The sequence below is a fragment of the Dermochelys coriacea genome, chromosome 1 (genome assembly GCF_009764565.3).
Source record: "Dermochelys coriacea isolate rDerCor1 chromosome 1, rDerCor1.pri.v4, whole genome shotgun sequence".
NCBI classification, from domain to species: Eukaryota; Metazoa; Chordata; order Testudines; family Dermochelyidae; genus Dermochelys; species Dermochelys coriacea.
In genome coordinates this window covers 137,445,888-137,462,865 of record NC_050068.2, presented here as the reverse complement: position 1 = coordinate 137,462,865, position 16,978 = coordinate 137,445,888, and the positions used below count along the sequence as shown (strand labels likewise).

At 39.4% G+C, this 16,978-nt stretch overlaps 1 protein-coding gene across 6 annotated transcripts in view; it reads left to right on the top strand.

The window, feature by feature from the left end:
• CTPS2 (CTP synthase 2) overlaps positions 1-16,978 on the top strand; it is a 152,707-nt gene that overhangs the window by 34,995 nt on the left and 100,734 nt on the right. For all 6 annotated transcript variants that reach the window (XM_043504266.1, XM_043504250.1, XM_043504238.1 and 3 more), the window contains 6 exons: positions 571-722; positions 3,788-3,920; positions 12,143-12,231; positions 13,386-13,480; positions 15,261-15,323; positions 16,230-16,273. In XM_043504266.1, the coding sequence (XP_043360201.1) occupies positions 571-722; positions 3,788-3,920; positions 12,143-12,231; positions 13,386-13,480; positions 15,261-15,323; positions 16,230-16,273 (576 nt within the window). The remainder of the gene's footprint in view (positions 1-570; positions 723-3,787; positions 3,921-12,142; positions 12,232-13,385; positions 13,481-15,260; positions 15,324-16,229; positions 16,274-16,978) is intronic.

Below are 16,978 nucleotides of genomic sequence, written 5' to 3'. Positions count from 1 at the left end.
TTTGTTTGTTAAAAAGGAAAACCAATTTGATCTCTGTGACTTTTTATAAACAGATCTTAGTATTAATATTTTAAAACACACTAGATATGTTTACATCCGGAACACACGCTATGCATCCAGATTCTGCAAACACATGTGGGTAGCAACATTGACCTCAATGGTGCTACTCGCATGTATTGTTCATAGGACTGAGGCCTTTGTCACAGTGAAGCATTTTCTTCAGCGCCTAGCATGGTCCTGGTCCATGACTAGGTCTCTTAGGTTTTATGGCATACAAATAATAATAATAATAATAATAATACATAGTTTGTCCACTACTCTGGTGGGGTAAAGAAGGGAAACGTTGAGGGAATCCTCATCTTTATACTTTAAATAGCTTTTCTTTACAGATAAGTGATTGAGAGGGACATTAAACATTAATTATGTTGCTTTATCTAATTTTAGTATATGGGCAAAATATATGTATTGAATTACATTTTTTCTGTAGGTATGAATCTCCTTAGCTTTTATATTTCGTATGCAAGTATTTAGAAGACCAATTTTTGTTTATAATCGCAATTTATTTACTAGGTGATATTTATCCATGACGTTTCTTCTACTTACCGAGTGCCAATCCTGTTGGAAGAACAAGGCATTATTAAATATTTTAAACAGAGATTAAACCTACCTATTGATGACCAACCAAGTGATCTTCTTTTCAAATGGAAGAAAATGGCAGGCAGGTATTGTAACTCTTATTATGTTTTCTCAAAGTTTTTTTTAAATCATTATGAATATAAGACTCTGGGTCAGATCCTGAATTGGCATAAAGTGATATAGTTCCCCTGTAGTCAGTGTAGCAATGCTGACTTATGCCTGCTGAGGCTATGGCCTTCTGTGTTTAAAAATTTTTATGTTTTTTTTAAAATGGGGTATTTTATGATCTTATTTTTAGAAAAGAAACATTTGTTAGAATTAGGGCTGTCAAACAATTTAAAAATTAATCATGATTAATCGCATGATTCAAAAAATTAATTGCAATTAATTGCACTGTTAAACAATAATAAAATACCATTTATTTAAATATTTTGGATGCTTTCTACATTTTCAAATATATTGATTTCAATTACAACACAGAATACAAAGTATACAGTGCTCACTTTATATTTATTTTTGATTACAAGTATTTGCACTGTAAAACAACAAAAGAAATAGTATTTTTCGATTCACCTAATACAAGTACTGTAGAACAATCTCTATCATGAAAGTTGAACTTACAAATGTAGAATCATGTAAAAAAAACTTGCATTAAAAAATAAAACAATGTTAAACTTTGCATGTCCTGCAAGTCCAGTCAGTCCTAGTTCTTGTTCAGCCAATCGCTCAGACAAACAAGTTTGTTTAAATTTGCAGGAGATAATGCTACCTGCTTCTTGTTTACAATGTCATCTGAAAGTGAGAAAAGGTGTTCTTATGGTACTGTTGTAGCCGGCGTTGCAAGATATTTATATGCCTATGTGCTAAAGATTCATATGTCCCTTCATGCTTCAACCACCATTCCAGGGACATGCATCCATGCTGATGATGGATTCTGCTCAATAATGATCCAAAGCAGTGTGGACCAACGCATGTTCATTTTCATTATCTGAGTCAGATGCCACCAGCAGAAGGTTGATTTTCTTTTTTGGTGGTTCAGGTTCTGTAGTTTCCGCATCAGAGTGTTGCTCTTTTAAGACTTCTGACAGCATTCTCCACACCTCATCCCTCTCAAATTTTGGAAGGCACTTCAGATTCTTAAACCTTCGGTTGAGTGCTGTAGCTATCTTTAGAAATCTCACATTGGTACCTTCTTTGTCTTTTGTCTAATCTGCAGTGAAAGTGTTCTTAAGCTGAACAACATGTGCTGGGTCATCATCTGAGACAGCTGTAACATGAAACATATGGCAGAATGCGGATAAAATACAGAGCCAGAGACGTACAATTTTCCCCCAAGGAGTTTAGCCACAAATATAATTAACACCTTATTTTTTTAATGAGCATCTTCAGCACGGAAGCATGTCCTCTGGAATGGTGGCTGAAGCATGAAGAGGCATACGAATGTTTAGCATATCTGGCACGTAAGTACCTTGCAATGCTGGCTACAAAAGTGCCTTGCAAATGCCTGTTCTCACTTTCTGGTCACATTGTAAATAAGAATAGGGCAGCGTTGTTTTTGAATGCAGTTATGTAACAAAAAAAAAATCTACATTTGTAAGTTGCACTTTCATGACAAAGAGATTGCACTACTTTATGAGGTGAATTGAAAAATACTATTTCTTTTGTTTGTCATTTTTACAGTGCAATATTTGTAATAAAAAATAATATATGCTTTGATTTCAATTACAACATAGAATACAATATGTGTTACTCCTGAGGGCATTCTGCACCAAAACAATTTAAAATTCTGCGCACAATATTTTAAAATTCCGCACATTTTATTTGTCAAATAAATGTGGAGGCTCCAGCATGGCATTGGGGAGCACAGGCCACTGGCTGCACAGAGGTGGGAGATCACTGTGCAGCTCCCCCCTCCTGGAAAACGAACTCAGTGGTGAGGCTGCACCCAACCCTGACACAGTGCAAGGACCGGGCCTGCCCCAGAGACACCCCAGAGCCCTGCCCCTCAGTGCCAGGTGCACCAGGTGTGGGCAGGCAGGCTCAGCAAGGCAGATCCAAGTGTGGAGGAGCTTAGTGTGGGGAGAATCCAGGTGTGGGTTGACAGCTTCTGTGTGGGGCAATCTGGGGTGCAGGTGGCTCAGTGGGGGATTGGAGTGTGGGGGGATCTGGAGGCACAGGGGCTTGTTGGGGGGTTTTGGGTTCAATGGTACTGGGACTCTGCAGGGAGGTCCTGGTGAAGGTGGTTGGGGCTCAGCATAGGGGGTTTGAGTGTGGGTGGGGATAGAGCTCAGTAGGGGGGTCTGAGTTTGGGGGCTCAGTGGGATTGGGATTCAGGTGCAGCTGGTTGGGGCTTGCTAGATGAGGATCTGGGTGTGGGTTGCTCGTTGTGGTGGGCCAGGTGCAGGGGGAGTGGGGCTTGTCAGGAGGGTTCTGGGTGCAGAGGGAGTGAGGCTCAGCAGGAGTGTCTGGGTATGGGGGTGTCTGGATTGGGGAGAAGCTCCCTGTACAACGATCCCTTCCCCTGCAACTGAGGACTGATGGGTGCAGGAATTGTGTGTGGGGGGGCGAGTTTGCAGAGCTTCCTATAGCCGAGGGAGAAATCTGGGAGTGGGTCTGACCTAGCCCCGAATGCCATGCAGGGGAAGAAGAAGTCCCATCCTCCCCAGCCCAGCCAGGACTAGTAGGTGAGCCCAGCGCAGGATAGAAGCCACCAGCCACGTCTTCCCCAGTCCCGCCTCCACCCCACAGTGATTTACCTTTCTCCCAGCTGCTCTGGGCACTCAAAACATACTGCTGGGAAGGGTTGCATGACCGCTTTTGTGGTTTCCCTTTGCTTCCCCATCAGAAAGTCATTTTTCTGCAGGGAAACAAAGAAATCTGCTGGGGACATAAATTCTGCGCAAGCGTGGTGGTGCATAATTCCCCCAGGAGTAAGATATGAAAATGTAGAAAAACATTCAAAATAAATAATAAATTTCAATTGTTGTTCTATTGTTTCACAGTGTGATAAAAACTGCAGTTAACTGCGATTAATTTTTTAATCACAATTAATTTTTTTGAGTTAAATCACATGAGTTAACTGCGATTTATCAACAGCCTTAGTTAGAATGCATAATATGAGCATAATAATTAGAAACCTTGCTTTTGTCAGATATGAAAGGTTGCTGAAGATATGCTCCATAGCTCTGGTTGGCAAGTATACGAAACTAAGTGACTGCTACGCATCTGTTTTCAAGGCCTTGGAACATTCAGCTTTGGCAATTAATCACAAACTGAATTTAATGGTGAGGATCAATCTCTTTCAGTTTCAGGAATGCTTTAACATGTAATGGTTAGGTTCCATCACTTAGGCAAATGTAATATTAAAGTATATCTTAATTAGGACTTACATATACAGGTGTACACAAAATGACTGGATATGTTTTTTTAAGGCGTATGAGAGATTTCGTTTTTATTTTATTTTACACTAAATGTATCTGAAAGGGGCACTGCAATAATGGCCCCTACTTGGATTTGCTTTACAAACAAAGGACATTCATCTGCAAGTGCTTTCTACCAAAGGAAGTGCTTGTTGATTTTAATAAGACTACATGCAGCATCAAGCATTACCCTTTCAGTAAGCATTTACACAACGGAGCTCAAAAGTGGAAAAACATTATACTCTTTGAAAAAAAATAAAAATGACCTTGGCAAATTGGAGAATTAGTCTGAAACCAACAAAATGAAATTCGGTAAAGACAAATGCAAAGTACTACATTTTAGAAAGGAAAAATCAAATGCACAAATAAAAATGGGGATAACTACTGCTGAAAAGGATCTGGGGCTTATAGTGGATCACAAATTGAATATGAGCCAACAATGTGAAGTAGCTGCAAAAAAGGCTAATACTTACAGGAATTTCATATATAAGACACAGGAGGTAATTGTACTGCTCTACTGGTGGGGCCTCAGCTGGAGTAGTACATCCATTTCTGGGCATCACACTTTAAGAAAGATGTGATATAAGAAAGACATATTGGAAAGAGTCCAGAGGAGATCAACAAAAATGATTAAAGGTTTTGGAAAACCTGACTTAGGAGGAAAAGTTAAAAAAACTCAGTACCTGTAGTCTTGAGAAAAGAAGACTGAGGTGGGACCTGATAACAGGCTTCAAATATGTTAAGAGTTGTTTTAAAGAGGGAGAGGATTGGTTGTTCTTTGAGTGTTTGCTCATGTCCATTCCATGTTAGGTGTGTGCACCCCACATACACTGTTGCTGGAGATATTTCCCTCAGTGGCTGGCTCTAGCACCCTCTGGAACCACGCACTTTTGTGCTTGTATAAGGAGTGCCAGTGACCCACATCCACATTACCACCCATGATGGTTGCTGGAATAACTCCTCTTGCTTCGGAAGGACGGTCTTCTCCGTGGTTCTTACTCTGTTTTATAGTTTGTTAGTCTTAAGTATAGTTATAGTGTATATATTGTAAATAGTGTTAGTATATAGAACCCCCTCTCTTTATTGTCGAGGGGCTCTCTTCACCCACAGGGCTGGGCATGCCTTGGTCCCTGGGCTTCAAACCTAGTGCCTCCTGTGGCAAGCCTATGCCCATGAGTGACCCAAACTTCACATGAGAGACCAGTGTCAAATTTGTCAGGACTTTAAATCCCAGTGTGGGTGGCTAGACTAGATGACCTCTTGAGGTCCCTCCCAGACCTACATTTCTATAATTGTATGATAAATAGAACTTGAATTTCTGTTTAACATTTAGGGCAAGATTCTGATACCCTTACTCACAATGAGTAATACCTTACTCCATGAGTAACCCCATTTATATCAATAGGATTATACATGGAGCAAGGTGCTATTCAGTGTGAGTTTATCAGAATTTGGCCCATTTATTTTATTTTTTTACATACTTTAAAGGAAGTGGTCAATTTAAGGAACATTTCAGAAACTAACTTGTTCTTACTTTTTAAACTGGGAAGTTGCAGTAATCTTAAAAGTGTGATATCAACTATTTTTATAGTGAAACTTTCTGCTTCTGTTGCCAGGTTTCACCTCTGGAGATAGCAACTTTTGGCTTGGGAAAATGGTGTGGAGGAGTATGTTAATATTAGTTTATTAATACAGATAAAATTTTAACAGCCTGTGATTTAGCAAAACACTAAGAATCTGAGTTTGCAGAGAAAAATACAATATCGGAAATGGCACACTGCTGTAGTACATGGTCTCTAAGTGACTTCAGATAAATTGATCATAACAAGCAATCCTGGGCTAGATTGCACCTGATTCTTGTGTGGCTGGAAGAGTGCAAAGAGCATTTCTCTCCCTCTTGAATCACAGTCCCTGTGCTCTCTCTAATGCTGTCAGGAGCGTAAGCTCTTCCAGAGGAGGTGGAGAGAGGATGAGGTACAGGCATGTCTCCATCACTCCTCACTGGCTTCTGGAGCAGGCCAAATGTTCTTCTTAAAGTTAAGCACGTGCATAAGTACTGTCTTGAATAGAGCCATAGTCTAGCCTCAGATGTATAATGGTGAAAGCAAGAGTTTTGAGTTTGCTCATCAACTACCATATATTAACTGCTCCACATTGAAATTATAACACTGAAATAATGTTTTAGCTTAAATGTATTGAATACTTACTCATTTATTAATGACCATCTTTTATAGCTTGGTAAATAGAAAGTGTAAAATCAGAGGCCTTTTACACCCTCCTGAGAGACAGAAGTTATACTGCAGTAAGTGCTAGTTTAGACATAGTCTTAGTCTGTATATTACAAAAGATACTCTTATTAAAAGGGAAAGGGAACCAAGCATTAGTTTGGGAAAACTTCACAGCCACATTCAAAAGCATAATGGACCCAGACCCCACAGTACATTCTGCTTCAGTTTCCCACCTTGTAGTGGGAAAGTCTGACAAACGAATGTCCCTTTAACACATCACTCCCCTCTTCCTCCGCTGCACCCCACTCACAGTTGGCTGTCCTTGGTCAGCGAACACCCAAAGTTCAGAGGGGTTCACCTCCCACTCCAGAAAGGGGGTGGACCATCAAGCAATGTCTATATGGTCGCTGTGCGCCTCTGCAACTGGCTCTTTGCTGCTGCCTCTGCTGCTTTTCTCTTGCTGCCACTGGTCACATGCTGCCACTATTGGACACTTGCTCCTACTTCTGCCATCCCATGTAATGAGGTTCCACCTCTTAACCCAGCTCTTTAGCCTCTGCACTGTCCCTATACCAGGTCTAAGGCCTAGCTCCTAACCTGCTTAACAGTGAGTAATGTCTCTCAATTGAATCTAATTAGTTCTGTCCTTAAGCACTGGAGGAGGGAAGATCAAATGGTTTCCAGAACTCTTTAAGCAGAGTCCAAATCCTTTCTCTCCTTCACTGGGATTTGGAAACCCCTATACCCTGCTTAGTAAGTGAGGTTCAGTTTAGGGTGACCCCTCAATCAGGGCAGGCTAAGCACAGTTCTGCTGCCCTTTACTCATACAATAAGGACAGCAACATTTCATTACCCCTGCACTCAATACTAATGTGATTTGTAACCAAACACCAGCCAAAAGTGATTGTTTTGGCAAAGCATTCCCATCCTGTGGCACACCAAGGCAGAGCAGGTGTATCTATAAAAACATGGTCTATATCTGCAGTCTTTTCCCCCAGCTCATTACTAGTTGCCAGGGGAGAGCTCATTCAGACCCTGCTTACATTTTTATTTGAATTTTATTGTGTCTGAGAGAGATGCTCATCTACTACAGTTATGGGGCAAATAGAAATACATAGCTGGATAGCTAGAACTTGCCTATATTGTTATTGTCTCAATTTTTTTTGAGAATTTAATATCTATATATTAACTCCTGCAGATGTATAATCCTTTTTTTTCAACATAGGTGAATGTTTTCTTCAACAAACCAAATTTTGGGGAAAAAACGGCTTGTTTGTCTGCAGTACCCAATTTACAGATATTAAATTCACCCCTCTAATTAAAAAAGAAAGCATATTTATAGGGACCTAATCTTTGTTATGACCACATGCCAATGCTCATTTGAGAACATAGCTGATTTTGAGCTGCAGAATTACGAAACAGCATCCCAAACAGGTAAACATTTGTTGCACTCCCAATTTCAATGACACAAGTTGATTTTCTTGGAAATTTGCAGTTTGTTGGAAGTCTGATAAGTGACCAGTGTCAGGAGCAAATTGAACAGCAGAGCTAAACATTTGGGCAAAAGCAGGATGATAACAGTGATGCTAGAAGATCTTAGCTAATCTCATCCATCTGTTTTCTGATGTGACATCATCATCCTTAATATTAGAGCATCTTTCCAATAGTAAATAACAATAGTAGATGTCATGATATAACAACCTCCACCTCTTAAAGTAAGTCTGCATTCCGCATTCAGTTTCCCATTTCAGGTAGATCCCTCCACTGTTTTCAGGAAGAATTCCCCTCTCACTAGGTTTCATAGATTCTAAGCCCAGAAGGGGCCACTGTGGTGATCTAGTTTGACCTCCTGTATAAAACAGGACCTAGGACTTCCCTGAATTACTTCCTGTTTAAATGAGAGCATCTCCTAGAAAAACATCCAGTCTTGATTTAAAAATTGCCTGTGATGGAGAATACATCAAAACCCTTGGCAAATTATTTCAATGGTTAATTACCCTCTTATTAAAAATTTGCACCTTATTTCCTGTCTGAATTTGTCTAGCTTCAGATTCCAGCCATTGGATTTTATTGTAATCTTGTCCATGGTATGCCCACAATTTGAATACTGCATGCAGATGTGGTCATTCCATCTCGAAAGAGATATATTGGAACTGGAAAACGTACAGAAAAGGGCAACAAAAATGGTTAGGGGTATGGAACAGCTTCTATATGAGGAGAGACTGGAACTTTTCAGCTTGGAAAAGAGGCGACTCGGGGGGGATATGATAGAAGTCTACAAAATCATGATTGGTGTGGAGAAAGTAAGTAAGGAAGTGTTATTTACTCCTTCTCATAACACAAGAACTAGGGGTCACCAAAAGAAATTAATCAGCAGCAGGTTTAAACAAACAAAAGGAAGTATTTTTTCACACAGCACACAGTCAACCTGTGGAACTCTTTGTCAGAGGATGTTGTGAAGGTTAAAAGTATAACAGGGTTCAAAAAAGAACTAAATAAATTCATGGAGGATAGGTCCATCAATGGCTATTAGCCAGGATGGACAGGGATGGTGTTTCTAGCCTCTGTTTGCCAGAAGCTGGGAATGGGCAACAGGGGATGGATCACTTGATAATTATCTGGTTCATTCCCTCTGGGGCACCTGGCATTGGCCATTGTCAGAAGACAGGTTACTGGGCTAGGTGGACCTTTGGTCTGACCCAGAATGGCTGTTCTTATATTCTTAATCTTCTCCTTGTTAAGGTAAATAAATTGAGCTCCTTAAGTCTATCATTATAAGGCACATCTCCTCCTTCCCAGAACATCGTTCGCCTTTCTCCTCATAACAGGCAGGACACCACTCTTAAATACTGATAATAACAATGCCCAGTTCTTTTCATCAGTAGGTCTCAAAGTGCTTGACAAAGAATGTGAGTATCATCATCCCCATTTTACAGACAGGGAAACTGAGGCACAGAGAGGTGAAATCACCCTAGGTCACCCAGCAGACTAATAGTAGACTCAGGAATGGAACTTGTGTCTTTTGAGCTCTAGTCCAATGCTCTGTCCACTAGGTTATGCTGATGAATTCAACTTCCTGGCACCTATCTGAGTACAATAAAATTAGGGATTATGATGTAGTCTCTTCAAAGAGAAGGTGATCAGCAGATCTGTCAGAAATAAGAAAACTTTTTTTTTTTTTAAATTATGCCCAGGCAAAATACAGGCCATCTACTACCTGTTAGAACCAGGAACAAAACCGTGAACTCCTGACTTTAACTGCTCTAGCTCCCACACAGTGTTTTCGTAGGATACCAGGCATAATCAAGCCAGCTATTTTAGTACAAGAAGCCAGTAACTACTCTTGGTCAAAATTATAAGTGGAGCACTGTAATTTGCCTTAGATCTACATCTGTTTGTTATTTTCCCATCAGTGCTGTTCCTTGGCTGCCAGTCTAAGTGTTGCTGTGGTTTTGGAACCCCTGCTTGAATATGCATATGTGAATTATACAGTCAGGGGCATCAGAGCAATTGCACCATATAGACTCTTCATCTGGGAAGAGATGTAAATTGACAAGGAATGGTATATGGCATTAGGATTGAGGTACATTCATTGATATGCTCTGCCTTTATTTTCTCATTTTATTGAGTGGAGCACTACCACCCCAATAGTGGAGGCTCCAAGGACTTAGTCTTATTGGATAGCAGTTGCCTTAAGACACCTCCCTGCTACCCTGCTCTTCAAATTAGTTTGGGAGAGGCTGAGCAAGCAGCCTTAGTGAGAGAGAGAACATTCCAATAGACACCATAGAGATAAGAAATTCCATCTCTGAAACAGACTGCACAGCTTGCTCTACTTTGGTTCCAAAGTTTTTCTGGAACAATGCAAGATTCATTTATCATTATTTAAGTGTTGTCATCAGCATGCCAGATACAGCTTTGCTGCCCAAGCTGTTTTTCTTCCTGGAAAGTTCTTCAGACTCTTTGTGTGCACTTGCTGTTCAGTTGCTGTGGGCACTGTCCCTTCTGCCAAAAGACCCTGAAAATGGTGGGGCAAATAATGTTAGAGCCCATTACGAACTATGAAAGCACTGTCTTCTTAATGATAGGTAAAAGCTGAGACTCGAGTGAGTCTGTATAAATAAATTCTCTCCCAGTTGAGACACTGAGATTTGAATCCTATTTCATTTGCATTGAAAGAAATTCCTCCCTCCCACCCATGTAAAGAGCCAGTGCAAGGCCTACACACCATTTAAGTCCCACTTAATTCCTATTTTGATGGTTTAATTGGTGCTCTAATTCTTGTACTGGCTTCCTGCATAGGGGTGAATGGTATTATCTGTTATTTAAACAAGCCCTGTTCACCTTGAACAAAGATGACTAAGACCCCAATCCTTCCAAACATGTTTAACTTTACATGCACAAGAAGACTTACAGGGATTCAGTGGTGCTACTTGCATGTATAAAGTTAAGCATGCACGTAGGTAGGCCAAAGCATGCACCTAGGTTGCACAAGTTAGGCCAAAATCAGTGACAAAGCTTCCCCAGAGCCAATTCCACTTTCAGAGCTCTTGTGAAACACGTGTTCCAGCCTTTTTGCCAGCAGCTCTTGTGTCTAATCCTGTGTTCTGAAGCAGTTCTTTAATGTAACATAGTGATACCGAATTCATAACACATCATTTGCATATTTGAGTGATGAAACCTGTAATGTTTAAATAGTTATAAATTTGCCGACTAGGTGTATTTGACAGTGAAAGGAGAACTAATTTTAAATGTACCATTAGCTAGCTTTTCTTTTCAATCATGTAAAACAATAAAGCATTCTATTTGTACATAATAAAAATATGCAGTTATATTCGCTATTGTATCTTTTGGGAAAGAAGAAAATATTGGGTAGAAGGTAATTCTCACACCTTAAAACTACCAATCAAACAAACCTCAAACAAACTTGTCGTTCACCAGTGGTATGTTTTTCATAGATAAAGGGAAAACGTGTAATTTCAGAGTGGATGATTTTTATTTTAGATTAAAGAAAATGCCAAAGAACGAACAAACAAACAGTATGGACCAGATTGCCAGATGGAGTAAATTGGTGTATTATTTATTATTATTTGTATAAATAATTGAAATTGGGACCGCTTGGTGCCAGGCACTATATATACATACAGAATGTACAACCTTTGCAATGAAGAATTTAAAATAGAATTTTTTATAGAGCGGGAATTGAGACACAGTTTAGGTGACTTGCCCAAGGTCACAGAAGTCATCTATGGCAGAGCCAGGAACTGAACCAAGACCTTTTGAGTCCCAGTCCAATGCCATGACTGCCCCACTATCCTTCTTTTCTCTTTTGACTTCGGTGGAGCCATGCTCATTTACATCAGCTGAGGATCTGATCCAGAAATTCTGAGAGAGAACACTGTGTGTGTGACTCAATCTGGAATAGTTGCCATCTTGAACTAATTCAGAGGGAGGAAAGTATATAGAAGAAAGACTTACAGTTAGGAAAGTACACACACCATAATAATAGACGCAACCCTACAAAGAATTCCTTATGGACTGACCTCTTCACCTAAACAGAGGTCCGGGGTTCTGTAACAATTTTTATAGTGGGGGTGCTGATGATGGAAACTATTTGGTGTTTGTTGTTACTAATTCAAGCCAGGAGGTGCGGCAGCACCCCTAGTTCCACCACCACTGCAGAGGTCCTTGCAGGATTGGATCTTTAGCTAGTATTTTTTATGTGCAGATTTATTGTGGGAATCATTGAAAAGTCCTGCAGGCTTTTTTTATACTATAAATGTTTGTTTTACAGTATAACATTATATTGCTTTTTTAATGGAACGAAATACTGTTTTGTCCTATATTTTTGTTTCTTAGTATATAGATTCAATAGAGCTTGAGCATTCTACAGAAGTTGAGAACCCAGTGAAATACCACCAGGCGTGGCAAAAATTATGCAAAGCAGAGTAAGTGCTGTCAAGTATTTCTATATACAAAGTAGAAGAGTTTAATGATTTGTTGTTTTGTTTAATGTACATTTTTTCCTAACTGATTTTTCCAGTGTCTCATATAATTTCAATATCCAATACCATCTTATCTTTCTTCTCATTAACTCAGTACTTTGCAATGTAAAAGCCATCATGGAAAAGATTTTTGATTTTATGTAAAAATATCACACTAATTCTAAAGTGCATCTCAAATGGTAAATCATATATTACTCAAAAGATTTTGAACCATTCACTATACCAGGTAGACTTGTTTATGAATTTGGTTTGGTTGCTGACAGGAAGAAATAGCTTCATGATGGTTTGCGACAAGAATGAGTTATACTGAAGGAAATAACAAGTTAAAAAATATTGGGCCAGAATTCAACCCCTGCTCTGGCCTCTTTGGGTGGTATTTTTAAATGTGCCTGAGTGCTTAGGTACATTTGAAGAGTTGGGCATTTTCAAAAATTCTACCCTTTCTGATGTGACTAAAGGATCAGTAATTTATTTTTGTCATCAAACATCATAATAAAAAGTGAATAAGTAAATGTTGTGCCTGGGCTAATAAATGTTCATGACATTTTTCTAAGGCTATTTTTATAAGTATCAGTCTACTTTGCAAAATTATTAAACTGTGAGTGGCCCCATTGAAATCAATAGAAGTTTTGCGATTGATGTCACTGGGACCAACAGTTCACCCTGTATAATTAAAGGGAACATTTTACTTCATCTACTACCATAAGGCATATATTTAGTATTACTCAGCAGTTATTGTCAAGGCACCAGAAATACCATCCAACAGTGTAGTGTCAAGAAGTGAAGAAGAATTCTGTAGCTTATTAAGGAAATAGGAATTTCACTGGAGAGGATGTAATTAGTTTATTTGAATTTGGCTAGAACGCTGATGCAGATGTTCCAAAACTTGAAATAAATCCAATGGATTAAATGGAGGTGCATTTCTCATTAAAGATCACCAAGAATTGGCATCTTGAAGTATACAAAATGTGGTGCCTTTAACACCACGTTTATTTAATTTTAACCTGACAAGTCTATCATTTAAGTGACACACGGAGACTTTCTTTTTTTATCCTTATTTTACGTCCCAATCATTTTATGTATGGATTTTTTTACAGCGGCATTTTGGTCCCAGGCGGGTTTGGATTTAGGGGAACAGAAGGCAAACTCCAAGCAATCTCTTGGGCAAGAAAAAAGAAAAAACCTTTTCTTGGTAAGATCTTTCAACTAAGGAAATATCACTGGGTGTTGAAGATATGTAGAGAAAGGTGGCTAATTTTTTATAAAACTAAAGTAGATGTTAAAATAGGACCTAAAATCTACCTGGCAAAGTTGTGTGGGCCTCATTAAAATGTAAAAAGAAAACAGAACCACTAACCCAGGAACCTATCCTTGCAACAAAGCCCGTTGCCAACTGTGTCCACGTATCTATTCAGGGGACACCGTCATAGGGCCTAATCACATCAGCCACACTATCAGAGGCTCGTTCCCCTGCACATCTATCAATGTAATATATGTCATCATGTGCCAGCAATGCCCCTCTGCCATGTACATTGGCCAAACTGGACAGTCTCTATGTGAAAGAATAAATGGACACAAATCAGATGTCAAGAATTATAACATTCAAAACCCAGTTGGAGAACACTTCAGTCTCTTTGGTCACTCGATTACAGACCTAAAAGTGGCAATTCTTCAACAAAAAAAACTTTAAAAACAGACTCCAACGAGAGACTGCGGAATTGGAATTAATTTGCAAACTGGATACAATTAACTTAGACTTGACTAAAGACTGGGAGTGGATGTGTCATTACACAAAGTAAAACTATTTCCCCATGTTTATTCACCCCCTTCCCCCCACTGTTCCTCAGACGTTCTTATCAACTGCTGGAAATGGCCCACCTTGATTATCACTACAAAAGGTTCCCCCCACCACCACTCTCCTGCTGGTAATAGCTCACCTTATCTGATCACTCTCGTTACAGTGTGTATGGTAACACCCATTGTTTCATGTTCTCTGTGTATATAAATCTCCCCACTGTATTTTCCACTGAATGCATCTGATGAAGTGAGCTGTAGCTCATGAAAGCTTATGCTTAAATAAATTTGTTAGTCTCTAAGGTGCCACGAGTACTCCTTTTCTTTTTGTGGATACAGACTAACATGGCTGCTACTCTGAAACCTATTAAAATGTAAGTGGTTTCTGACTCGAGTCAGCATTCAAGTTCTACGTGAGGGATGCTGACTCTATTATTTGTTTTTGTTTTGTGGTAGCACATAAGAGCCCCAGTCATGGACCAGGACCCCATTGTGCTAGGTGCTGTATAAACACAGAACAAAAAGACAGTCCCTGCGTCAAAGACCTTAGAATCACTTTATTTAGTTCATAGATTTTACATTTGATTTGGAGAATCAGTCTTTTTAAGAGTAACAAATCAGCAACATTATAATTTTAGCTCAACATATCTGAAGAAAATATCCCTTTCAACATGTTTGTTATGTCTGATCATTTCTGTATTGCTTACTACTTTTAATTACACATTTCTTTTATAGTAGTGTCCAATTAGGATCTCAGCTAGGTGCTATGCAGACACTTAAGAAGATACGGTCCTTGCCTTGAGTTGCTTACAATCTAAGATGCATGGTGAATTCTTTGATTAGATACTAGGGATGGGCCCAGCCAAAATTTTGGATCTGAACATACCTAAACTTTCAGCTGTAGCCTATCTCTACTAGGCACATAACATTTAAAATGAAAAAAGATTATTTAGTAGGACTCTAAGGACATTGTTATTCTGAATAGTCTAGAGTGACCTTTACGTTTCTTGCCCACAATTAGTCAACCAGTCTTCAGGATTCCCAGAATGTATGGATTTGTACATACAAACTGGGTAGCCAGAAATCAAAACTGTGGGTATTCTGATGGCTGACTTGAGGCTACTTTGCAAATTCTACTTTCTATTGTGTGAAACTCGGTTCTCTTCTCTTCTTTGCAGGAGTTTGCTTGGGGATGCAGCTGGCAGTGGTGGAGTTTGCAAGAAACTCTTTAAACTGGAAAGGTGAGTTCAGTATCCTAGTATGGATTTGATTTACTTAGAAGAAAGCTTATTCTTTATATGAACTTTATATTATTCAGATCATGGTATTATGTGTTTAGATCAATGTGAAAAAATTCTAAGAGCTAGATTGTGAATTGGATTATATGCCTATGAAAGGGAGTAACAACTCTCTTTCTATCCCCGTGCAGGCTACTCAGATCTTGGTTTCAGGAGCGTAGGAATATACTGGGCAGCTCACCGCTATAGTTTGTCCCTCAAACAAGTGGGTATGTAGTGGTGGGGAATAGGAGGAGCGTTGGCTCCACCCCACTACTTATTGAGCAGAGTAGCCAAATAAGTGCAGGGTGGGTAGTAATTTAGTGCTGGTTTAGACCAGCAGTAAATTGTTACCCTCAGGAACAAGTAGGTAATGGGGAGGAAGTGTGACTCTGGTGAGTCTCTATGAGTATGTCTGCACTTCAAGCTAGGGGTGTAATTCCCAGCTCGTGAAGACGTACCCACTCTAGCTCTGATCTCACTGGCACACTAAAAACAGAGTGTAGTTGCAGCAGCATGAGCAGGAAGAGGGGCTAGTCACACTGACTACATACCTGTCTGAGACACTGGGGCAGACACTACCCTGTCCCGCTGCTCATGCTGCTGTAGCTACACTATTCTTAGTGTGCTAGCTCAATCAGAGCTAGCACTGATATGTTTCCTTGAGTTGGGAATCACACCCACTTCTTGACGTGTCGACTTACCCGGAGGCATTGTGCTTCCTGATGCTACTCCTGGGGTGTTGTACCTTACACACATACCTTTACAAGGCTGTGCCTAAGGGCACAATATAATCCTACAAGCCAACAAAGATGATGATCTAGGACGATGAAAATGTATGGTGGTTATTCTGAATTTTTTGTGTTCCAGATGCAAATTCTACAGAATTTGACCCAAACACAAAATACCCTGTTGTAAGTACTGATTTGTTTCTTATGTGTGTTTTCTTAATACCCATTTTTTGCCTTGGTTAGATGAAAGGCTATGTATCTTTTTCATGTGTTGTGACATGAAGAGATGTCTGCTGTCCATATTCAGCATATTTATTGTTTAAATGGGAACTCAGCACTATAACGAAGATGTAAGAATAATGAAGATATAATGCTGATTTTTATATCAGAGTAATTTGCATGGCCACAGATTGATATAAGCAGAGGATAAGGATGTAACAAAGTTACTATAGAGTAAAACATAACAAGAAGCTATAAGGAAGGAAAGATCTCTTATCAAAACACAAATTTTTGCAATAAAATTGCAGGGAAAATAAAGAAAAGGACTGGTATAATTTTTTTTTATGTGATAGGTTTTTTTTCCCCCAAATTTGTTCTAGTGTCACAAAGAGAAAGTCCTTCTTTAAGACAGTTTTCTATGCTGTGTGTTTGATGGGACTGTCCCAGAGCAGAGGAAAATTGGTCAAGGACTTAAAAACATCATAGTGGATTTAATAAAAGTGAAAGTACAGTTGGTTCCAATCATAGGAACTTCCAGATAGAAAGTCCTCTTGACTCAATAATATAAAGTTGCACTCACATCATCCATGTGTGCTCTAGCAAAATCTTGGAAGGGAGCCCCCTGATAATATCTCATAGTTGAGGAGAGCATGTAATATTCTCATAACA